This window comes from Vombatus ursinus, unplaced genomic scaffold (assembly GCF_900497805.2).
Source record: "Vombatus ursinus unplaced genomic scaffold, bare-nosed wombat genome assembly UNPS02014807.1, whole genome shotgun sequence".
Classification (NCBI taxonomy): Eukaryota; Metazoa; Chordata; class Mammalia; order Diprotodontia; family Vombatidae; genus Vombatus; species Vombatus ursinus.
Genome location: NW_020954585.1, coordinates 50,609,365 through 50,634,457, shown reverse-complemented (window position 1 = coordinate 50,634,457; position 25,093 = coordinate 50,609,365). Strand labels below are relative to the sequence as shown.

At 47.1% G+C, this 25,093-nt stretch overlaps 1 protein-coding gene across 1 annotated transcript; it reads left to right on the top strand.

Moving 5' to 3' along the window:
- The first annotated feature begins 168 nt into the window (after positions 1 to 168).
- Positions 169 to 25,050, top strand: LFNG (LFNG O-fucosylpeptide 3-beta-N-acetylglucosaminyltransferase). Its single transcript, XM_027874973.1, has 8 exons — positions 169 to 937; positions 17,249 to 17,297; positions 18,517 to 18,616; positions 19,108 to 19,261; positions 19,645 to 19,730; positions 21,165 to 21,330; positions 22,770 to 22,855; positions 24,132 to 25,050. The coding sequence occupies exons 1-8, from the start codon at positions 446 to 448 to the stop codon at positions 24,196 to 24,198; spliced, it is 1,200 nt and encodes a 399-aa protein (XP_027730774.1). The 5' UTR covers positions 169 to 445; the 3' UTR covers positions 24,199 to 25,050.
- Positions 25,051 to 25,093: the final 43 nt, after the last annotated feature.

Sequence of the window (25,093 nt, the reverse complement as noted above, 5' to 3'; positions counted from 1 at the left end):
GAGGGAACGAACTAGACCTGGGGGCGGAGCCCCAGCAATGCGCCCCATACACCCCAGAAGACCCGGAGACAGTTTTAATGGGAAAGAGGCGGGACCCAAGCCATAGACCACCCCCCCGAGAGGCGGAGCCACAAGAAAGGAAGTATTAAATAAGGGAGTTCTGCCTACTGCTAGCGGCTAAAAGCTGCTGCAGACAAGCCGGAGGGTCAGAGACAGCTAGGGCTAGGGGCTGGCTGGGGAAGCCAAGGTAGGGATCCTAGAGCTGGAGGACAGGCGTTCCACGGTAGTTCCTGAGAGGTTCCCTGCGTTGCCATCGCCTCATCCCCTCCTTCTGCTCCCTCTGCCAAGCTACAGGGGTGACTGGGAACTGGATCTCCTTCGGGGAGCCCCTCCAGTTGTGTGCGCATATCGAGCCAGCTGTGCATTGAGCCGAGGCGGCTGGAAGATGCTCAAGGGCTGCGGCCGCCGCTTGCTCCTGTCCTTGGTCGGAGCCCTGCTCGCCTGCCTCTTGGTGTTGACGGTGGATCAGAGGCAGCAGCTGCGGCAGCGGTTGCCGCCGCCGCCGGAGGAGGAGCTCCCGGGGGGCGAAATAGGACGTCGAGTCCTGCAGAGCCTGGCTGGTCCCGGCGAACCCCAGGGACAGGGACCACCGCCCCCGCCGCAGCCCCAGGAGGAGCCTGCCGCCTCACTGGCGGGGGCGCCTGGCCCCTCCGGCGATGTCCGCAGCTTCTCGGAGTATTTCGGTCAGCTGAGCCGAGCTAGGAGGGACGTGGGTCTCCTGCCCGGGGCAGCCCCGGCGCGCGAGAGCGTCCCCAGGCCCCAGATGGAGAAGCTCTTCCCTAGAGACGTCTTCATCGCAGTCAAGACCACCAAGAAGTTCCACAGATCCCGACTGGACCTGCTGATGGACACCTGGATCTCCAGGAATAAAGAAATGGTGAGTTGGACGAGAGATTCCGGCACTTTCCTTGGACCCCAAAACATTTGGATACGGGCACCACACCCTCCAATCTCTCTCTCTCACACACACACACATACACACACACACACACACACACACAAAACATCTGGCAGAGGAGCTCCATGCTCTCTCTTCATTGCTCAAAGTACAGGAAGCGGGGAAACACCTTGTTCAAAGCAAGGGGAAATCTTGCCTCTTCCAAACATTTAAACATCCAAGGGACGCGATTTGATTCCATTTTTCTTATTAAGGGATTCGTATTTTTCTTTTCTCTTCTCTCCCTCCCCCACAAAAAAAGGGACCTAGAAGGGAATGTTTTTCTCCCCTCTCCTCAAAACCTCCAAAAAATAGCCCAGGATTGATGTATCAAATCGCCCTTCAACATCCCCTATCTCAGGCATGAGGGACAATCTGGGGCCCCAGAGGCATAAGGCCCGGCCTTCCTCCTGGCAAAGGTAAGCGGGCCTCGGTGCCAAACTATGCCAGGGATGCGCCGAGTCAAGTGCCGGGACCTGTTAGCGAGTGGCGGCCCGCCCGCCCGCAGGGCCCGTCTCCTTCTCCGCTCCACCCCCGGACATCCCCCTCTTCCAACCAGACACACTTCAAGCCTCCGCCGCCCGCCCCCGCCGCTGCTGCACAGGGCTAGAGTGTCTCCCTAATTCCTCTGGGGGTGGGGAGGGAGTCTTAGCGTTAATGCTGCTGAGGAGTTTGAATGAGATACAATCCGGGGCGCAAAGCTTTTCACTTGGTAGAGGGGGATGTTCGCCCAGAGGGGTGGATTGCACCTCAAACGACCGCCCACGCACAAGTGAGATAGTACTTTTATCGCAGGTGTTTTTTAGATGCCAGCTTCTCTCTCCACCTCCCCCCATATTTACCCCAACTCAGATGGAAAAAACAGAGGTCCTTCCCCGAGGACCCCAGCTAACAGGCTTAGAGGAAAATCTAATCCTCCTCCAACCCACCAACTTAGTCTTCTCCCGACTCTGCCTCACCCTCAGGGTGGCCCAAGTGCCCCGAGGAAGGTCAGCTTGGTCCCCAGACTTGGAAACTGCCGGCAGGCAGCCAAGGCAGCGGAATGAATGAAGAGCTGGAAGACCTCAGCCACGTTCGAGCTGGCTTCAGTCCTCTCTTCCCACCCCCTAGAGGCAGCATAAGAGAGGGCAAGACAAAAGCCCCAGCGAACTCTTTTCCTTTGGTTGCCTAGGGGCGCCTCGGGCGTGGATGAGGACTCTTAGTTGGGCAAACTGATTATTGCCCGGATTTAGATTCTTGCTCATCGCTTCCTCCACCCCTAAGAGTGTAAGTGTTTCCTGAATGTTTTTCTTTTTGTGTTTGGGGAAATAGGTACTGCCCGAGCTTAAAGACCCCTCCCCCAATTTTTTTTCATGCTCTTGAAATTTCATGCCCTAAACCCATGGCTAAGCTTGTAAGTTGTAGAGAACGGTTGTAAATCAGGCAGGGTTTGTCATGTTTGGCTTGAGAGGTTTGGGGGAAGGGAAGCAGCGCAATATAAGCCAGGGTTCGAGTACTGGACTGGAGTCTGGGAGACCTGGGTTCAATGGGCCCATGGTTACATGGTTAAGTCTCCTAACTTTTCTCCAAGCCTCATCTATAAAATGGTGGTAATAATACTTGCCCTTTCTACTACACAGGCCTGTTTTCACGAATATACTGAGATGTTTGTGAAGGCTTCAAAATTTTAGTATTATAAATGTTAGCTATTGTTAGTGTTTGTCTTGGTATTCTATCTTGGCTATTGAGAGCTTTGAATTAGGTCCTAAAAGGCCCCCAGGGGACTCTACCTCCTCTTGGTGGAGGAGCACAGCTTCCATCTCTAAAGTGTCTGGTGACCCCAGGGTAGACATACAGACACCCTACCAGGGTGGAGAGCCCAACCAGGTACTGGTAGCAAAATAATGTCCACCTAACTGCTGTTGCTACAGGACCATTAATTAAGCTTTGTGACCCTGGACAGATCTCTTGGCTTCTCTAGGACTTCATATCTTCATCTATAAGTAAAATCAAGTCCCTTACCAAAGCTGAAACCTAACCTCTGGCCACAACATGGGTTGGTGTAGGGGGATTCAGTAGTCCTGTCAAAGTCTGATCCTCTCATTTTTATATGAGCAAATTGGGACCAGAGAATGGGAGTGACTTGAGTAGACTGAAGTGGCTAAAGATTTGAACCCAGGTCCTCTGACTCCATGTATATCTTGGAGAGAAATCAGTTAAAGAAGTAGGGGAGTGGTGAATGGGAAGAATCACAGAATTACAGAATTTAAGAGATGGAAAGGGCTACATTGGCATCTAGTCTTACCTACTATACACAACCAACAAGTGGCCTTCCAATCCTTGCTTGGAGAACCTCAAAAAGAGAGAATGAACTCCTTCCCTCCCCCCACTTAGGGGATGGCAGACCTTGAATGGTCTAACTTACCCTTTCTTAGAGACCCAGCCCCATGGCTGTCATTTTCCCACCAGAGCTTTTCTTGGAACTTGGATTAGTCCAGAGTCAGGAGTCCCCCTGCTCTCCACATCAGAAGAGGACAAACTGCTACCTCTTCCCTTTCCCCTTCTCCTAAACTAAAATAAATTGACAGATGGAAATAGTGGCTTCAGAATAGGGCTTTCCAGAAAGTATAGTCTCTGTCAACTAGCACGTACTAGAAAGAGTGGAAGAGGGTGAGAAAGGCTTGACTCTGAGCCGTGTGTGTGTGTGTGTGTGTGTGTGTGTGTGGTGTGTGTGTATGTATGTATGTGTTTTTAAACATGTATATTATTTCTGAACCATCCCTCAGCCCCTATTGCTTCATTCTCTGGAATGGGCCTTAGGATGGGAAGGGAGGGAAGGGTTTATGAACACAGCCTTCAATCCTGTGGTCACTTAGTGCCTAGTCTTTGGTCATCCTGAGAATGCCTTGGACCCTTTTCTCAAGGGCTGAAGCTTTTTTGAGGGGTAGGTATATGAGTGGGAGGAGGGGGGGCTCGAGAGAATGCAGTTTTTTTGTTTCCTCTGTCCTGGCTGTTTGGATTCCCAGAGTCCCCAGGCTCAGCTCTCACGCTGTCCCCCCTGGGCAAGTTAACAAAGCCTCTTTCTCTGGGCGCAGAGAAAAGGCGTCGTGCCTTCTTGTGTGCCGCTTGCCATGGGAACCCGGGAGCTCCGAGCCCCAGCGTCCCGGTCAGGTTGCCTAGAGATAAGGGGGCCTGGCAGGCCTGGGAGGGGGGCTGTTGGCATTCCCAGCATCCCTGCTGGGCCCCACTGAGTGACAACCCTTGTGAGACCACTTGAACTTGAGGGACAGGCGTTTGGGGGAGAGTTGAAGCTGTCAGAATTCCCCAGGCTGGCCTGAGAGGAGAAAGTGGGCCAGAGGGTGGGAATCATCCTGGCTCTCCACACTGACCTGGCCTCCAAGCCAAGAACAGTGACCTGGGGAGGGAAGATGGCAGTGGGGGGTGATTAGGGAGGAAGGAGGGGTTCCAGGAAAGGGCTGACAGGCTGCTTTTGTTCCCCTAGCTTCTCTAAGAAGGGACAGCAGGCGTCCTCTCTCAGCCTGGGAAATGGGGATCCTTCAGGCTCAAATGAAAGGGCTGAGAGCTGGCTTGTAGATGTGTGGATACAGCCCTCACACAGGTCCCCAGTAGCCTCTCCTTTTCAGGTCATTTACCTAGTCCTACCCTATCCAGTCAATTGGCCAAGTGTTATCGATTCTAATCAAGTCACCCCTTCACTCTATAATCTTCAGTGGTTCTCCAGTGCCTACTAAATAAAATAGAATCTTCTGATGTTGGAAGTGCCTCACAGACTGGCTCCAGCCAGCTTTTCCAAACTTAAAGCCCTGGCTTGAGACATTATTCTTGTTCCCTCTTCTTACCCAGTCTGCTCTTGTCTGTGCCTGGTGTCACTCCATCTCCTATGTTTGAAATGGATTCTTCCCTTGCTCAAACACCCATCTACATCTGGGGTCCCACCTCTTTCATCAGGCCTTCCCTAATGATCTCTTCCTTTCCTATCCTCCCACCCTAGTCCTGGCTAAAGTGATCTCTCCTACCTAAAATTTCTCCTAGCACTTTGCCAGGGTCTTTCCTTTGTATTTCTCAGTCTCCCTTATAGCAGAGTTCTTTGTGTGTATGCTGGATTCCCTTCTACAGCTACCCCTTTACCCCACTATGAAACTGTAAACTTTTTGAGAGTAGGTCTATATTTTACCTAATTTTATAATCCATGGCCCAGCTCACTTGTGTCTTGCCACATAGTGACTGCAAAATGTTGGTTAATGGATGGTGTCCCACTGAATGAGGAAACAGGCCCAAGAACTTTAATTAGTTGGCCCAAAGTCACACAGGAGCTTATTTGCCGGGTTTCCAGTCCCTGCAGGATGGATCAGTCTAGTGTTATTTTGGGGAAGGGGCTTTTCACAGGGGTGGTGTGGGTAGCTCTGAGAGGGACAGAGGCATCCAAGTTGGAGAGGAAGTGGGCAAGCATCATCAGTTTTGCTTTCTGCATGATTCTACTACGGAAGCATAGGTTAGCTCCATCACCATGTGTCCTCTTCCTGTTCTGCTCATAGAGCTTTGGGCCTGCTTTAGGTAACAGGCTGTCATCTAAATGGCAGAGAGACCTGATGATCCGTGTGTGTGTGTGTGTGTGTGTGTGTGTGTGTGTGTGTGTAAGCAAGCTGAATTGTGTTTAGGGATGAATTGTGACCCCCTTTCATTACCTCCCCCCAAAACCCCACACCCACAGGGAAATCTGCCAAACAACCCTGACATCCTGGGAGTTTGTCTGGCCTATTTGAAGGAAGTGTCCTTCTGTCGTCATGTAGCATTCATACAGAAAGACAGGCAGGCAGGCAGGCAAGGAAGGGAGAGAATGCATAACATTCCCTCATCTCTCCTGTTTGGAGAGAGTTCCTATATCCTGGGTTTAGTGCTTAAACAAAGGGAGGGAGAGTGTAAGAATTTTCAGTGGAAGAGCAAAGATAAATATAAACTCTAGGAAGGAAGGGTGAATTCTGAACTGGCTCAGGTGTACTGGGCTACATTTTTTAAAAAACAGCTCCAGGCTTAGGTCACTACAGAATCAACAATCAATACTCCTTGGGGAGGGGGGGGTATACTGAGAGCAGCTGTATCAAGATCAAGGATAGTGGGGAACAAGGATGTGTAAGAAAAAGAATGCTGTTCTATGGTTAGTGATGAGAACCCAGAGGCAAGATGCCAGCATCCCAGAACTGTCCAAGGCCAATAATTGGCTGTTTTACCATAGGCAAGTCGATCACCCTTTCTTTGTCACACCCTATTCCCTACCCCACCCCAAATCTCCCTGCAGGGAAGGTCAGGATTTTTGCCTTTGAAAATCATCAGATGAAAGCCTTGCCGGCTTCCACAAAACAGAAAGACAAGATGACTTTCCCTGCTGGTTAGAGGGGAAGGACCATGGCTGGCTGGCCGGCCTTCCTTCCGGAGCACACGCTTCACTTCCCCCGCCAGCCTGGCAGCTCTTTGCATTCATCCTGATGCTTTGGCCCCTGGCCCCTTCCTGAGGGCTAAAGACTTGTCTTGACTTAGCTTAGTTTAGCCAGAATCCCCCAGTGCCCACTTAGCAATGACTTGACCTCTTCCTCAGTAAGGCTAGGCTACTGTGTAGGCACCAAACTGAAGGAACAGCTGTAAGCTCTGGATCTTCTGGGGGCTCAGACCCAACTCCAGGGTCTGCCTGAGCCAGTGTCTACCGAGGTGGGGAACCACACCCCTGGACTAAGACAAGATTCAAATTCAGGTGTTCTAACTCCGAGTCTAACATACTCTATCCACTTCACCACCTCACTGCTCCTAGGGGATATCAGCTGGTGAGACTTTTAGTCAGAAGCCCAGGGATGTTGCAGAAATGGTGATAAGTGTTAGCATACAGCAAAGAGGAAGTAAAGATACTTCTTGGGCTCCGAAAGTTGCTGGTAGTATCCCTAGAGAGATAATTAAGGCAATTGGGTTGGAAAATTACTAAGGACCCTGGCTTTTCTGAGTGATGGTAAGGTGAGGGCATCATGGCTAGAGGTAGTTGTACCCATTATGGGGAGTTAGGGGCGGTGCTCATTGGCCTTGGCCTCTGGCAAGCAGAATGCCATATATAGTGAAAGGATGCTTGGCAACTCTCCCCCTCTGCCACATGCTGATAAGTGGCTTTTGCAAGGACTAAACTGGAGGAGGGTAGGGGTGGGAATACTGTCATTTCCTGATGAGCAATCTGTTTGACAATTTGGTTAGACTTTTCCCTCAGAAAGAATGTAGGGGGCAGTATAAAGGAGACACTGAGAGGTAACAAAGCAGAGTTAGGGACTAGAGGAAAAATACCCTGTGCAGAGAAGCTAGAGGTATCAGCCTGGAGAAGAAAGAATGAATAGGTCTTCAAACCTAGAGGGAATTCAGACAACTTGTTCTGCTGAGGGCAAAGCCAGAAAAAATAAATTTGTAAGACCTGTTTCCGCAAGTCATCAGGAAGAACTTCCCAGTCTAAGCACTGGGGCAGGTTTCAGAAAGTAGTTAAGGAACACTAAACTATACCTGGTTTGTCCAATGCAATAGTCCTGCCAGGAAGACCAAGGCCTTTCCCAGGTTGGGGGGGAAGAGGGAAAGCATCCTCTGGACAGTGGGGAAACATGGGTTTTGAATCCTGGCACTTGCCACTTAACTACCTTTGTGACCATTAGCAAGTACTGAGCCTCAGTTACTTCACCTGTAAAATAGGAAAAAAAATTGTAATGGGGACCTTGAAGTCAGAAAGAATTGAGTTCAAATCTTGCCTGCAGACACATACTGGTTCTGTGCTGCTTACTTTCCCAGTGCCCTCAGGCAATTCTGTAAGACTATAAATTAGAGACAAGTCAAAGGATGAGTGGAGGGAATCCCCACACTGGGAGCTCTTCACACAAATGAAATCACAGATCCAGACTCTCCTCCCCAGTCCCCACCCCAAAATACTTGTAACATCTACTTCATAGTTGTAAGGAAACTGCTTCACCTTTGAGTGCTAGAGAAATATGAGTTGTTATATGCCTGCACTTCAGAACAAGTTCAGAACCCACTTTAATTCTTTGTCATCATGCCTCTTCTTGCTAACTTGGAAGCAGTATGTGGTGGCAAGAGAACCGAGCAGACCATAACACCCTCATTCTGCAGAGAGGTTAAGCGGTTTGTCCAAAATCACAGTTGCAGATAGCAGTCAGGATCCCAAACCATCTTTTGGCTCCAGATACATTGTTTATTGATCATTAGACGGGACCTCAGAGCCTGTCTAGACCAACTCATTCCCTTTATAGATGAGGATGCCTGTTCAGGTTAAGTGAGTCACTCATGGTCCCACAGGTAGTAAATGGGAGAGCTGGGCTTTGAACCCAGGTTTCCTGACTACAAATCTGTTGCTCTTTCCATTATACAACTCTTCCCTTCAGGAACACAGTTGAGGAGCTGGGTGGGAGAGGGGCCCCCCCTCCCCACATGTACATTAAATCATTAAATCAATGAGGGCAGGGGGAAGGAGCTAACTTCCTGTTAGGCCATGCTAATTCATCAATATTGCCCTCCCTTGGATCGGACTAGTACTTGAATCAGGCCCCAGAGACATCTTGATAGGGAAGAGAAAGCTGGGTAAGCCCCTGTCTACCCACATTGAATGACAGACTTCCCCTTCCTGTCTTCAGAATCACCCAGCTAAGTCAGTACCTAAAGACTTAGCAGCCTTTGAGGCTGGCTGTCTTCTCAGAGGCCAAGGGGTACAGCTAGGATCCCACAGAGGGTGTGGCTCCACCCTAGAATAGCTTGGGAGGGAAGATGGGATGGAGACTGAATGTTCCTCCCTTAAGTGGAATGGAACTAGGGACATGGGTGATCTCTTTGGATGTGGGGCTGTAAAGATGGACTAAAAGAAATTAGGCCTCCTCAGGTAGAGAACAGACAGTGTTAAATCCCTTAGGTGAATACAGACTCCATTAATAAATTCTGGTTGATCTGAATTATCCCCTGGGAGCTTCAAGAACCAAATATTCAGCACAAATGAAAAGAGAATCTTACAGCAGTTGGGCAGTGAAAAGGTATCAGGAGACCTGACTCTCATTAATTTGTTGTGTCACCTTGACCAAGTTATTTCCCTCTCTCTCTTTGCTTTTGGCTCTCTTGTGGGAAAGAGTGGTTTGAGCTAACTGGTTTTTTTTTGTTTTTTGTTTTTTTGGTGAGGGCAATTGAGGCCAAGTGACTTGCCCAGAGTCACACAGCTAGTGTTATGTGTCTGACACAAATCCCTTGTACCATCATGAGAATGTCCAAGGGGTTCAAGAACCACTGAGTGGGAAGCATTGAACTAGATGAATCCTTAGATGATCCTTTCTGTCTTTGAAATTCCATATTTTTGTGGGAGAAATCCACTTGGATTGGATGTTTTGGGAGTATCCTGGCCTACTGAATAGGAAAGTTAGGGCTGCTTTCTGGGGTGGAAGGAAGACATTCTCTCAACTTTAAGATTGATATCAAGGAAGACAATCAAACCTGGATTTGGCTTCAGAAGTTCTGGGTTTGAATCCCAATTCTGCTGTTGGCAAGTCATAGGATAATAATAATAACAACAACAACAACATTTATGTAGTTCTTACACTCTGCTAAAGCACTTTATAGTTATTATCTCATTTGCTTCTCACAACAACCTTGGGAAGTAGGTGCTATTAGTATCCACATTTTACAGATAAGGAAACTGAGGCAAACCAGTTAAGTGACTTGCCCAGGGTCACACAGCTAGTAAGTATCTGAAGACAGATTTGAGCTCATGTCTTTCTGACTCTAGGCCCAGCAACTCTATCCTCCTAGCCAGGTCTCAGGATCACAGAATAATAAATTTAAGAGTTGGAAGCTGGATTAGATAATCAACAAAGATTTACTAAGCACCTACTATATACCAGACTCTGTGCTGGGTAATGGAGATTTTAAAAAGAAAATTGATCCAGAGACTGTCCCTTTTAGATCTCCATCAGAATCCTATTTGTACCAAAGGGCAAACCTGAGGAAAGATAACTTGACTGTCCTTAGCCTGAGAAAGGCTTAGGTTAACTGCTATTAATTATAGCCATCTTCTTCTCCCTCCCCCACCAAGCTTTCAATGAAAAAGGCAATTCTCCCTAAGTTAATATAAGTGGGGGACCAGGGCTCAGTCCCAGAATTTGGGGGAGAAGACTCTGCTCCCTCTTCCTGAACCAGAGTAAGCAAAGGCCACAGCATTGCCTGGTGTTCCCTCCCCCCTCCCGCCCCAACTCCTCCACCTCACTCTGGCAACCCCAAACCTAGAGGAGCCTGCCACCATGGGGGCCTCCTTCACGGAGGCTACAATTGTTCCAAGCCAGAATTTGGCATCCTGTGTTTCTTTCAATTGCAGCTTGTCGAACAATGCTGCTTCCTGTGTGTCTCCCCCACCCCCACCCCCCAACAGACAATACGAGCCAGGCAAGGCAGCCAGAAGTCCCCCGGGGTCTCTTTTCAGGGACAGGTAACTCAGTGGTCTATTCAAAAAGCATGGAATGAAAGGAGTGGGTTTTGAAGGAAGTGTAACAGGTAAGCTTAAGGGGTCCCTATCTCAAAGACGCCAATGCAGGAGTTGTTGCTTTCTATGAGTGAGGAGGGGATGAAACAGGAAAGTCAGATAAAGCCTAGTTTCCCTATGAATGAAAGATGCATCTCTGGAATGGGACCATGGGGAGGAGGGTGTGTGTGGCTAATCAGATTAGGCCCCTTAGGGAAGGAAGGGGGAAGTGTTGATGGCTTAGGTTTGGGGGCTCAGGGGCGCTGAGAGGTGAGGACCTTAAGAGACCCAAAAGTTCTCTGTGGGGTACTCTACTTCGTTGTAACTTCTATGAGTTAGACCTTACCTCACTGATGGTGTGCCTTTGGGGGGATGGTTGAGAGAAACCCTCTAAATTATATACCTTAGAGCTGAAGGACATCTCTGCCTCCCTTCCCCCATTTTACTGATGAAGAAAACTTGAGACTCAGAGAGATGAGTCAAGTCATTGACAGCCTCCTTGGCATTTTTATACTGTTCTTTCTTTCTCAATGGGGATGATGGAGGGTGAGATGAGGTATGAGGAAGAAAAAGCTGATTTTCATTGGTTGGAAAAATGAATATTTAATTTTAAAATGACATTTTTGTAAGGCTTAGCAGTTTTCAAAACCCTCCCATATCCATGATCTTATTCAGTCCTCACCAATGTATCCCATGGAGGAGAAGGGTGGAAGAAGTATTGTCCCCATTTTGCTTAAAAGGAAAGTTAAGGGGAAAAGAGGTCAAGAGATTTGCCCATTGTTATGCAGCTAGGGAATGGTGGAGCCTAAACCCCCAGATAGGGCAGCTAGGGATGAAATGGATGGGACTCTGGGCCTGGAGTCAGGAGGACTCATCTTCCTAAATTCAAATCTGCCCTCAAACACTTACTCGCTGTGTGACCCTGGGCAAGTCACTTAACTCTTTTTGCCTCAGTTTCCTCACTTGTAAAATAAGCTGGAGAAGGAAATGGCAGACCATTCCAGCATCTTTGCCAAGAAAACCTCAAATGGGGCTACTGAAGAGTCAGTCAAACTGAATGACTGAACAAGAACATAATTAGCAACCCAGATCTCCCATCCCATTGGGATATTCATTCCAGTGTTTCCTACAGTGGCCAGGACAATCCTGCCTATTATTACTGTGCTTTCCCATCTCCCCCACTGTGCAGGAGCTGAAAGGGTGGGTTTAGGGGAGGCTGGGGGAGAATTCATTCAGCAGAAGAGCTGCTGCCTGTTATAATAGAGTCAAAGGACCTGAGTTTGAATCCTTCCTCCCTTCCAAATTGGTTGATGTGATCCCAGGCAAGGCATTTAATTAAACTGAGCTGGACTAGGCCACCTCAGTTCTAAATCCTGTGATGCTATGCAATGTAAGCCAATCATAAAAAAAAAAAAAGAAAAGAAACAAACAAACAAACAAAAGTAGAGGAGAGGGGCCTAAATGGTTTGGATTTGAATTGCTTCTCTTGGCTGGCTTCCTACTGCCCAGAGCCCGGAAAGAACTGGGGGTGGAGAGGAGGGGAGTGAGTAGGGTTGGTGAGGAACCTGCAGGCCCAAGATAGGCCCAAAAAGGTGACACCCAGGGCTCTGGACTGACGGTACCCTTCCTGCCCTGAGCGGTAGGAGACAGGCGGGCAGGCTACAACTTTCCGGAGTTTCTTTCAGGCGGGTCGTGTGGCCCTTTCCTGTTGGGAGGTTGGGGTGGAGAGGAGGGGGGAGTGGTGGTGTGGTGAAGCTCTCTGTTTAGAGTTGGGGGGGGGGAGAGGCAGAGCGGCTGGTGAGCGACACAGTGGCTGGACTGAGTGGTTGTCATGTGCTGCTTGTGTGTGTGTGTGTGTGTGTGTGTGTGTGTGTGTTGTTAAAATAAAGGTGACTTCAATCTGTATAGCTGTGAGGATCTCTTTCTTTTTTTTTAGGGGAATGACTAGTAGCACTCTGACCCTCTTGACCTAATTAGAAAGTATTTTCCTTTTTTTTTTTTTTAAATTATAGCCTCAGTGGGTGTCTTGATGGGAATCATCCCTTTTGTTGCCCTCCCATTCAAATTCCTCAATGTGTAAGAGATGGTTTGACAGTGTGCATGCATGCTTGGGGAAAGGCAGGATACCAAGGGGGTGATGGTGGGGAGGAGAAGATTGCCTCCTACCTGCTCCTAAAGAGGTGGGGATTTCCCAGACTCCTAGGGAGCAATCTAGATTTTTTTAACTCAAATTCCCTGTCTCCCCCAACAACCCAGGCTAGACTTTGGCCTGAGTCTGATGATGGAGGGAGTGTGGTGAGGTCTAGGAGAGAACGAGGTAACAGCAGAATAAGGATTTTTCCAAAGCTGACCTCTGAAGCCTAAGGGTCTTAACCTGGTTTAGGGAAAGGATGGGGAGCAGAGAAAAGTGGATGACTGCTGATTTACTTAGGTACCCTGTCCAGCTCTTGGCTTCTGAAGGGCACAAGAACTGCATAGGAGCAGAAGGAACATTCCATTCTGATGAGCCACACATCCCCTATGGCAGGAGACTCGCTTCTCTTAATCTCTACATGACTAGAACCGGGGTTCCATAAGAAGCCCAGTTTTTGTTGACACAAAATGATCCGGCAGAGAAGTTCCTTCTTGCCAGCCTGTCTGTGTTGGGGCGGAGCCCCAGGGAAGGGAACAGTGTCTGCAACTGGGCCTTGATTCTTTTACCTTGGGCCTTAGTTTTTAGGATTTTTTGAACCTTAAATGATCTTGAGACAGATAGGTAGCATAGTGCAATAGTGCTGGACTTGGAATCAGGAGGATTTGAATTTGAATCCTATCTCAGACACTAGTTGTATCACCCTTAAGAGGTCACTTAACCTCTGCCTGCTTTAGTTTCCTCACTGAAAAAACTGGGGTAACAATAGCACCCACCTTCCAAGGTTGTTGTAAAGATCCAGTGAGATCTTTAAATAAACTTTAAAGAGCTTTATAAACACTAGCTATTATTCCTAGTCATCTCCTTTAGAAGATGAAAAAACTGGGGCTGAGAAATAAGGTATGGACTGCCCAAGATTATTCAGGTAAACAAACATTAGCCCGTAAACATTTATTTAAGTGCCTACTGTGTGCTAAGCACTATGCTAAGTGCTTTCTAGTAAATAATAGTGCAGTAAGGTAATAAAGGTAAGGTAGTAAGTAACAGTGGACAGCAGTGGATAGAGCACCAGTTCTCCAGTGGGGAAGACCTGAGTTAAAATAGGAGCTCAGACACTTACTAGTTGTGTGACCCTGAGCCTTAGTTTCCTCATCTGTAAAATGAACTAGAGAAGGGAATGGCAAACCACTCTAGTATCTTTGCCAAAAAAACAAAAACAAAAACAAAAAAAACCAAATGGGGTCACAGAGACTCAGACATTACTTAAAAAAGACTGAACAACAGTAAACAATGTATCAGGATTCAAACCCAGGACTTTCCACTGCATTCTTTGGAGGCAAACATTTGGGTGGCTCGAATATATGGGTTGAAAATTGCTGTAATTGGAGCAGCTAGGTGGAGCAGTGGAGAGAGCACCGGTCCTGGAGTCAGGAGGACTTGAGTTCAAATCCGGTCTCAGACACATGATACTCACTAGCTGGGTGACCCTGGGCAAGTCACTTAATTCTGATTGCCTCAGAAAAACAGAAAAATAATTGCTGTGATTTTTTTTCCCCACCCACATATTCAAATTGCCCACACCACACCGTTCTCTGAGCCCCCCCCCCCCCTGTCTAATACTTGAGGCTTTCACTGTCAACCCAGGGAGCTTGCTATTATCACACTAATACTGCCACTGAAGTAATCAGTCAACAAACATTTATTAAGCATTATTAGCAACGTGTCAGGCACGTACTAAGCTGGGTGCTTTGTAAACCTTAAAGCGATGTAGAAACCAACTGTCATTATGTCTTTAACAAGGTTGGTACCTTGGTGATCATAATTTTCTGGCATTAAGAATGTGTACATTTATTTATGTTAAAAAGCTTTGTGCTACTGCAGCACAGGCATGTGCCTGACATGCTCGACCCTAATCTTGGCTCTGTCTCTTCCTGGGTGCCCTACCCCTCTGGGCCCCAGGGGCCTCTTCACCCCTCCTCTGCCCACCTGGAAGATAGCTCCTCTCCTCTTTCCTTCCCTGCCCTCAAGTCCCCTCCCCCCCAAAAAAAATCCCATTGTTTTCCTTCCAAACCAGCGAGGCCCCCAACCTTGGTGTGGCTGAGCACACATCTCCCCACCCTCCAGCCTGCTGGGCTTCCCCTTCCTCCCTCCAGGATGGCTATTTATCTCCCAGAAAAGCCTCTTGCGGCCTCCCCAGGGACCTAAGCAAACAATTTTCGCCTTTCTCTCTGCCCCCTTTCTTCCAGTTAACCAACCCAGCTGTATGCTAATGGTGGAGCAAACTATTGCTACTTAACTCTCCTGGACTGAGTAAAAGTTGGGGTGGGGGTGTGATGGACCCTGGTACATTGTTACAGCCCCTGTCCCCTCCCTCTTGCTTGCATAGCACCCCTTTCCCCTCTGGACAAAGCAGAGCCCTGGACAATAGCCCGCTTCCAGTTAGTTCACTTGTAATTCATCGTTCTAAGGATCCCTGCACTGCCCCGTTCTCCTTTGTCTGGGTTTTTTTCTCTGCCCCCATTGTCCCAAGTTGGGTTTTTTGCTGGGGCTTGGCAACTGACCAGGGACGCTTTTCTCCTTCTCTACGGGGCCTTTGTCCAGCTTCTGATTGAGATTTTTTTTTCTTCCCACAACCAAAGCCCCCCTTCCTTCCCGCCCCCACAAACTCTCCTCAAAGCATCTTCTCCCCCCACCCTCCACCGAGGAGGGGAGCCCCACCCAGGACAACCACCAGATGCTAGGAATTAGCTATGTAAATAAGGGAGTGTTGGCGAGGCAGGTGGCGCAGGTACCCAGTGGGGCAGGCAAAGGCCTTTGGCTGGGCTCCAAGCTGCTGGGGCTGTGGATGACTTAGTGAGTTACCTGGCCAGGGGTGGGAGGGAGCAGGCCGTGTGTCTGTGCGTGAGTGCACAGGTGTAGGCGGGCCGGCCAGGTTGGGCTCGTGCCGGAGATGAAGCAGCTGCCAGGCATGACCTTCGGTTGATCAGCAGATGGGTGAGGCTTAGATGGGTGTGGGGAGGTGGCTTTGAGGCCCTCTCTTCCCAGGGGAGGGAAGAAGGTAAACGCTGGCCCTCCTGCTGCCAGTTAGGAAACAGTCATCTCCGAAGGAAAGGGCAGAAAGTAGGAGTCTTTTATACAGACATAAAAAGTTTAGAGCCAAAATCCACTTATTTTCAAGGTAATTATTAGAAGTAAGAATATTCGGTTTCTCTGAACACTTTCAGGTTAGAAGTCCTAACTATTTCTGCTTCTGAATGCCCTTTGTGACAACCAGAAAATACTTTAACTATTCTAGTCCAAACACAGACTACAGCCCCAAGCTACTCCGTTTTTTATGGCAGGGGAAACTGAGTCAAGGCTAGATCTCACAGAACTTTTGACTCTTAACCTCAGGATTCTTTCAATTCAACCTTGCTGCCCCTATTTTAACAAATATTTATTTAGTACTCTCAATATTCTAAGTGGAGGAGAGGGGTAAGGATATCATGGTGGATAGAAGACCTGGGTTCTAAACCCCACTCAGACGAGGGTTTCCTCATCTATAAAATGTGGTCAATAACACCTATCTCTGGATTGTTGTGAGGATCAAGGGAGATAATTATGTAAAGCCTGGAAGGGGACAGGACCTGTGATTTCATTTCATTGCTACCACTTAGGGCTTTCAGGAATTGCCTAAAGAATTGACCTGTTAAATGACTTGCCTGGGGTCACATAGCCAGTATATCAGAGGTGGGATTTGAACCCAGATCTTTGAGACTCCATGATCTGCTCTCTATCCATTAAGTCAAGAGGCCTCAGCTCAAACCTAAAGCCTATCTAAATGTGAGCTTTTGTTATGACACACACTGTAGGTATGTTAAGTTGAATCGAATCCAGATAATGGAGGTCCAGTCCCTGTTCTCCAGCAGAGAAGCTTCTAGTCTAGTTAGGGAGATTACCAAGTGAGACATATATGTCAGTATTCTAGCTTTCAGAGAAGGGGGAGACTAAAGCTAGCTATGGTGGTCAAGAAAAACTGCCTGGAGGAGGTGGTAAGCTGAATCTTAAGAGATAGGTAGGGTTTAGATGGAGCAGCTTGGTGGTGCAGTGGATAGGACACCAAGTTCAGTTGGAAAGCTCCAAGATCAAATCCAGCATCAGACACTTAGTACCTATGTGATCCTGGACAAGTCACTTATCCCCTATTAGACTCAGTTCTTCATCTGTAAAATGAGGGCACGCTGGAGAAGGCAATGTCAAACAACTCCAGTATCTTTGCTAAGAACACCCCATGGACTTTCACGAGGTCACATAGAATCCTATGCACCTGAATAACAACAACAAGGGCTTAGACAAATGGGAGGCTTTAGTTCCTGTGTCCCTGAAGGAGTTTCCTCTAACTCTCCTAAGTCAGTGAAGAGCAAACTGTTCCTCTGATTTGGAGCACATTCATGCCTCAGAGCTCTTAAGAAGAAGAGCTGAAGGTCTGAGTGGGGCGTAGCCAAGGGCTCAGAGTAACAAACGGTAGCTGAAAACTCTACTACCTCTCACTCCCAAAACAGAGCTTTGGGAAGCAGGAATGGGGCTCATGGAGATGTTTTCTTCTTTCTTTCAGACTTTCATCTTCACAGATGGGGAGGATGAAGTGCTGAAACAACACACAGGTAAATCTCCCAGTCACTGAGCATTCGTTTTCCTTTTTGGGGAAGGGAATCTTGGCCCTTCCAGTTTCTCTCCATCTGAGGGCTCTTCTTTGGGGAAAGGGCCATCCTGTCCCATTCTCTGAAGGAAGAGTAGGGAAAGGGCTTTCCTGAGCCACTCAAGAGCTCAGGTTGAGGTTCTGCAGGCAAAGGAGGGAACCAGGATGGGGTGGGGATGTTTGGGGAGGGAGGGAAGATTCTGGCACTAATACACACAGAGGAGGAGGGAACCTGCCCTGGTCAGTCTAAAGTTCTTTCTGGTTTCCTCCCCTGCAAAGAAGAGAGATTCTCCCCTGGAGGGGGTGGGGGTGGCTGGGTAGATGGGAAGAGGTTTACTCGTTGAGTGTTTATTCAGCAGCCCACCCCTCCAGTCTGGGTCAGGTCTCCTCATTCTTCTCATGTAAATGATTCCCTTTCAGGCCTTGAATTAATTCCCTTTGAGAGGGCCCAGCAAGTAACAGGTGGCTAGTGCTGGGAAAATGCAGACTGAATAGGGGAGGGCCGGACTCTGGCTCCCACAGCCCTCCTGGAGTCTCCCAGCCCTCTTCTCTCCCCTTTCCCTGGGAACAGTCCTCCATAGCACCCTCTCTCCTGGGGCCTGGGGTCCCCTGGCTCTTCCTTCCCTCCTAATCTCCAACCAGTCTTTTGAGTCAAAGCACATCTACTTGAACAGGGCACGTGAGAAAGGGGATCTAGGTACAGTCTTCTACCTGTGACTTTCTCCAGTCTGTGATTGTCCCTGCTTCACACCACCCAGAACCACTTAGCTAACAGTTCAAATTCCACCACCTACACTTACTAACTTTGTAGCCCTGGACTAGTCACTTAACCTCCGTTGGCCTCAGTTTTCTCAAAGTAAAGTGGGAATTATAATAACACCTACCCCCCCTTGTGAGGATCAAATGAGGTAATGTTTGTAAAAATCACTTAAAACAATACTTAGCACATAGTAGGTACTTTTAAAATGTTTACTCCCTTCTACTGACTGTTTTTGTTATTGAGTCGTTTCAGTTGTGTCCCACTCTTCCTGACCCCTATTTGGGGTTTTCTTGGCAAAGATACTTGAATGGTTTGCCATTTCCTCCCATTTGCCCTATCTCGGTGAGGTATTGCTCTGAAATATATTAAATGTGCCTTACAGGCATCAGGAATCATTACTCACAGATGTCTTCTTTCTCCACAGGCAATGTCATCAATACCAACTGTTCTGCAGCCCACAGCCGCCAGGCCTTATCCTGCAAGATGGCTGTGGAATATGACAAGTTCATTGAGTCAGGAAGGAAGTAAGTGACATTTGAGAATTCCTTGTCACCTTATCCTCTCTTTCCCCCTCCCCCAAAAGTACCATCATCCCCATTTTATAGAAGAGAAAATTGAGGCCCAATGAGTAAAGCCATTCGTTCAGTATTCTAAAAATAAGAAAACCAGGACTGAGATCTAAGTCTCTTCTATCATATCCACTAACTTCAAGAGTAGTTTCCTATTAAAAATGTAGACTTTTTGTGACAAGAGCAACCAAAAACAAGATTGTGGATGATCTAGTTCAGTTCATCCCCACTACTAGATTACATTCCTAGGAATACCCCCTTCCTATGTCTGAGAGGTAAAGGATGTCTTCCCATATATTATATAGTCGGGAAAAGGGAGATTCTGGGGTTGCACTAAGGGCTGAGATGACAAATCTAAGGATATTTGGTTCCCTTCTTGGCCATCTCCCTGATCCCCAGCCTGCCCACCAGAATCTCTGTGACCATCCATCCTATATTTCCTTCAGGTGGTTCTGCCATGTGGATGATGACAATTATGTTAATGTTCCGACACTCATCAAGCTGCTGTCCAGCTACCCTCACACTCAAGATGTCTACATCGGCAAGCCCAGTTTGGACCGGCCCATCCAGGCCACAGAGAGGATCAGTGAGAACAAGATGGTAAGCCATCAGGGTCATGGAAGCCCAGCATCAAGATGGAGACTTAGGGGTGAAGCCGAGATCGTAGACTCAGAATCATAGAAGACCTTAAACCATTAGGTCATCTAGTCTGACCTCCTTTTACAGTTGATGAAATTGAGACTCAGGCCTAAAAGTTAAGTGATAAGTAGCAAATGTGGTGGCGTGCTCAAGGTCACATGGCCAAATCGTAGGTTAGAACCCAATTTTTGTTGCTGTTTGTTGTTTTAAATCATCCTAGGTCTGGTACATCCCTTTCTAGAACATATTAGGAGGACAAAGGATCACCATTGCCCCTAGCTTAGAAAGACCACTCTCAGGTATCTAACTGACACAGAAATGACATTGGTGTGTCTTCCTTATAGCGTCCTGTTCACTTCTGGTTTGCAACTGGTGGGGCTGGTTTCTGCATCAGCCGTGGTCTGGCCTTGAAGATGAGTCCCTGGGCAAGGTAAGAGGGTTCCATTCAATATCTGCAAATTTCATTTTTCTCCAGCACCCAGAATGAGTGGGGGGCTGGGACAGGGTCTTGCCCTTCTTCTTCAAGTGGCATCTTTGGATTCCATTTATTCTCTATCTCTGTCTCTAAACTCCTGTTACATACTTCTGAGCCATTCAACTTAGAAAGAGGTCCAAGAACAAAGCTGGGGAAATGCTATTTGCCTTTATTTTGTATACTTCAGTGGATTTGAGAAAGATGCTGATGAAACCCAATGCATACCCTTGAAGCTCTGTTTTGGTGGTAGTATTAATCATTTTAATGAACACATAAAGTATAAATTTATTTTTTATAAATTTCCAAAGTACATCTTAATGCTTTTTTCAGAAGCTATTTGGTATAGACTTGGAGCCAAAAGAAACTTGGGTTTCACATTTACTCCTGTGTGACCCTGAATGAGGTACTTAGTCTCTGTGCCTCAGTTTTCTTATCTATAAAATGGTGATAATAATGACTGCACTGCCTACTTCACAGGGTTCCTAAGAGGATCAAATGAGGCAACACATGGAAAACATTTTTCAGATCTTTGAAACGCCACGTAAACTAGAGTTATCTCCTATGATCTAGTTAGCTTTATAGAAATTGTCTTACAGTAGTCCTAACTCACCTATCCATAGTTCTTTACCTTGTTCTTTCTTTACTACAGTCCTATAAGGGGAGTTAATCTAAGTATTGTCTCCATTTTAAGTTTGGGGAAAATAAGGATCAGATTGACTAAGGGACTTGTCCAGGTCCTCATATTCTACAAGGTGGCAAGTCAGGATTCAAACCCAGGTCTCTTCACTCCAGAGTCCCAAGCCCTCTTTCTATTATACTGCCTCTGAGAAAACTTCAGGGCTATTATTATGAACTTATCCACTTCTCCTCACTTGAACTTTTCTGTTGGTTTTGAGTTCTGGATAAATTGGTGTTTGTGGTTATAATTTGTTAACCTTTTATTTGATAGGGTTTTCAAGGCCACACCCATAGAGGCTACTTAATTCTTCCATCCTCTATTCTTGCCTCTCCCTCGGTTGCCTCCCAGATAAACAATAGTGCCCTAGGATATGAATTCCAGAAGATCCAGTGAGACATAACATTTGTAAAGCACTATATAAATGTCAGCCGCTATTACCACTAATGTGGTGTGAATGATGTATCAGTTTACTGGGTTTTCTTTCCCCTGGGATGGGTAAAAGGAAAAGGCACGGATACACACACTCTCCAGCCAATTATATTCTTTCCCTCATTCTAAGAACAGTCAATTCCATTAGGCCAACTAGGATGGTTACATGCCTCTTCCTCTCTTCTCTCCTCTCTGGGGCTCCCTCACTCTCTGGGAATTCAGACTAGGGGAGAAACAAGGGAGGTGACCTTCCACATTCATCTCACCTCTTCTTCCCTCAGTGGGGGCCACTTCATGAACACAGCAGAGAAGATCCGACTGCCTGATGATTGTACCATTGGCTACATCATTGAATCTGTGTTGGGTGTGAGACTCATTCGAAGCAACCTATTCCATTCGCACCTGGAGAATCTTCAACAGGTGCCCAAGTCAGAGCTCCATAAACAGGTATTTGCTCCATAATTCTTAATTAAACCACTCCTGAAGGCCATGAGAGGGTCAGAAATCAACCCACAAATTATAGGCTAATAGATTTATATCTGGAAGGTGCTTTAGGACAGCTAATCGCACCAAGCCTCCCTCTCCCCTCCATTTTACAGATGGAGAACCTAGAGAGACCTAGAAAGGTTATGACTTTCCTGAAATCACAAAAGTAGGAAGTAGAACCATCAGGTACCCCAAGGGCCCAACAGCCTACCCCAGCCCCAGGCAAAGGGCTTAGTGTGTGGCTGGAACTGTGCTAAACTTTTGGATACAAATACAGGCAAAAAAGAAAGTCAGTTTTTGGCCTCAAGGAGCTTACATTCTAATCAGGGAAGGCATTAAAGAAAGGAGTAGAAAATTGGGGGCCAGGAGAGGTAGAGGTTCCCACACAGGAGGGTAGACCCAGATAGCCAAGGCCATGAATACAAAGTTTACATTTTTCCCATATTCTTCCTGAATCTCCCATAGCATTTGTCATAAGGCTGGGCACACAATGGGTGTATTTATAAATTAAAGAGATTTGCTTTGTAAACTAAAGAGATCATACCTAAGTGTGAACAACTATTTAATAATTAATAGAGTAGGAGCTGGACCTGTGATTTCATTGACGTAGGGAACTCCCAAGATGAGAAAACTGCCTTTGCCAACTCAGGTCTCTGCATTTTATAATCTTAGAGAATTACCTAGATTGCTGAGAAATTAAGTGACTTGGCTAGGGTCGCAACACCAGTATGTATGTGTCAGATGTAGGACTTGAACCCAAGATCCCCCTGGGTCTGAGGCCTGTGTTTTTAAAAAAACATTTTTTTTTTAGGCAATTGGGGTTAAATGACTTGCCCAGGGTCACATGGCTAGTAAATGTCAAGTGTCTGAGGTCAGATTTGAACTTGGGTCCTCCTGACTTCATGGCCAGTGCTCTATCCACTGCGCCACCTAACTGCCCCTGAGGCCTGCTTTTATCAACTATGCTACACTGCCCCAGTCACAATTTTGAATACTATGATAAAGAACAGAAATTTTAAAAGTGGAAAGGGTCTTAAAATTATCTAGTCTTGGAATCCATGGACTTGGTTTAGTTTTTTCTTATAGTTTGATAACTATATTTTAATATAATTAGCATACTTTATTGTCCTATGGATTTCATTTTATACATTTTAAAATGCTATTCGGAGAAGGGGTTCATAGGCTTCAAAGGAGCCCATGGTACCCAAAAAAAGACTAAAATTCTAGTCCAACCCGCTTTTACAATTACAATTTTACAATTATATGCTAGGCGCTTAGGATCCAAATACCAAAATTGTCTAGACAGTCACTGCCCTCAAGGAGTTTCCGTTCTACGGGCATGATCCTTAGCCCTGAAACTGCCGATCCAGCTATTGATCGTTCCTATTTCTGGTTATTAGGTGACACTGAGCTATGGAATGTTTGAAAACAAGAGGAATTCCATCCATATGAAAGGTGCATTCTCTGTGGAGGCTGATCCATCCAGGTGAGATGAAGGTCCCCAACCTGGGCCATGCCCCTGCCCACTCACTGGAGGCAGGAAAGGGTCTTCTGAGGTGCTGATACACAGATTTTGAGACCACACAATATACAGTCCTCCCAAAGTCATAGACACCCATCTGACAGCCATCACACCTGCCAGACACCCAAATGGGTCGAGCCTTTACCATACTTTTTGGGCTAGATGATGTCAGGCTCAAAATAAGGAAAAATTGCCCAAGATTTACTGTTGTCCCAAAGTGTAATGATCTGTCTAAGGAGAAATGTAGTGGCAAGTTCCTTATCACTGGAAGTCTTTAAGGTGTGGAGGTTGGATGGATGGCTACTTCTAGGGGACAGAGGAGATTATAGAGGGAATTCTTGCTTGACTTAGAAGTTGTCACCAGGTGGCCTCTGAGGTCCCATTCAACTTTCAGATTCTCAGCACCTCACTTTTACGTTTAAAAAATATATATTGACATTGTCTGCTGTTGGTTTTGAAAGCATCTGCTTCTGCTTCAGGGAGAGGGCACTAGAAGAGCATACATTCCTCAATTTAGGGAAGATTCCATGATGAGTTCGTGCTTTTAGGTTACATACACTAAGGGTTAGGCCACTGAAGGCATCTCCAAAGCTTTTGCCCCCAAAGACTTCCAAGCATAAATTTTTCATTATGAGACCTCTAATTTCTTCAGGATAAGTCCAGGGGATGTTTTGTTGTTGTTGATTGGAAAAGTACAATTTAATTAAATTTTTAAAAATGCTTATAGTCTGAGAGAGTTGCCTGGGGTACTGAGAGCTTGTCAGTCAGTCAACAAGCATTTATTAAGCACTTACTATGTACCAGGGCACTATATTAAGTAATAGAGATTTTCAAAGAAGGGCAAAAACAATCTCTATCTTCAAAGAGCTCACATTGGAATGGAAGAGACAACAGGTAAATAACTGTGTATACGAGTTAGGTAAAAAGTAGATGGAAGATAATCCCACAAGAAAGGCCCTCGTAAGAGAGCAGAAAAGACTGGGGAACACCATGTTGCTAGTATTATGTCAGAGGTGGCCTGGAACTCGGTCCTTTCTGACTCAGAAACCAGCTCTCACCCGTGAAGCCATACAGCCTTGCTACCTGGCTTCAAGTCCTGGGCCTGTGGTCTTACATTCTTTTTCATGGTGGGGAAACAGAAAGTGATATATAAGCAGCCCCCTTCTTGGTGTCTACATCATGATCAGGATCCATGTTCTCAAGACTGACCCTTGCTTTTCTCTCTCTTCTCATTCCACAGGTTCCGCTCTATCCACTGCTTGCTGTATCCGGACACTCCGTGGTGTCCTCGTAACGTGGTTTACTAGGAGACTTCACGTCTGTCCTTTAACCCTCGTCCCTGAGTTACCCTGGTATCCAAAGGGCTCATGGGACCTGTGTCGTGTTCTTGTCCTTGCTGTGCCCATCATGCACAGTATGTGGGTGTGTGTGTTTGTGTAATAGGCTGCTGTGTGGCCCATGGTTACTGAGCTGGGGTGGGGAAGGAGGCAGGGAGACAAGGGCTGTCTCTCTGGACCCTGCCTCCACCACTGTCTTCTCATCTTGGAGGAGGAGGAGACCCTAAAGCCTGGGAGAAAACAAAGAAGAATTAGGCAGAGAAGGTGTCACCGTTGCTGAACCTGATGTGCTTCCCAATGGCAGTGCTAGAAGTTGTCCCGAGATGGTCCTGGAGCTGTATTGCCTGTCTCCTGTATCAGCTGCTTTCTCTCCAACAGGACCGATTTTTCTCTGGCGCTGCTGTCTTTAAGTCACTGCTGGGTGACTTTCCTAACCCTTGACCCACCATTGCTACAACTATCTGAATCATCTCTTCTTTTGGTGTTATATTCCAGGCTCCAGATCCTATCCAGATGAAGGTTTTTGTTTGTAAGAGGTCAATTGGGGTGGGAGGGAGGAAGAGGGGAGAGCAGGGCGATTGAAAAGATTTCTAAACGTCTATCCTGATTTGAGAGGATGGGGTGCATTGCTAGGTGTTGCTGCAAGTGATGCGAGAAACAGATCCCTTTTACCTGAGATCCTTAATCTCCTGGGAAGTGGCATGTTCTGGAATAGAGGAGAGAAAAAGAAAGAGAAAGTGTGAGTGTGTGTGCATGTGCGCATGTGAGAGCTGTGGCTGCCTCTCAGGACCCCAAGTTTACTGAAGGGAGACAAGGCCTAGAGCGGGGGGGGGGGGGGGGGGGGGGGGGGGGGGGGGGGGGGGGG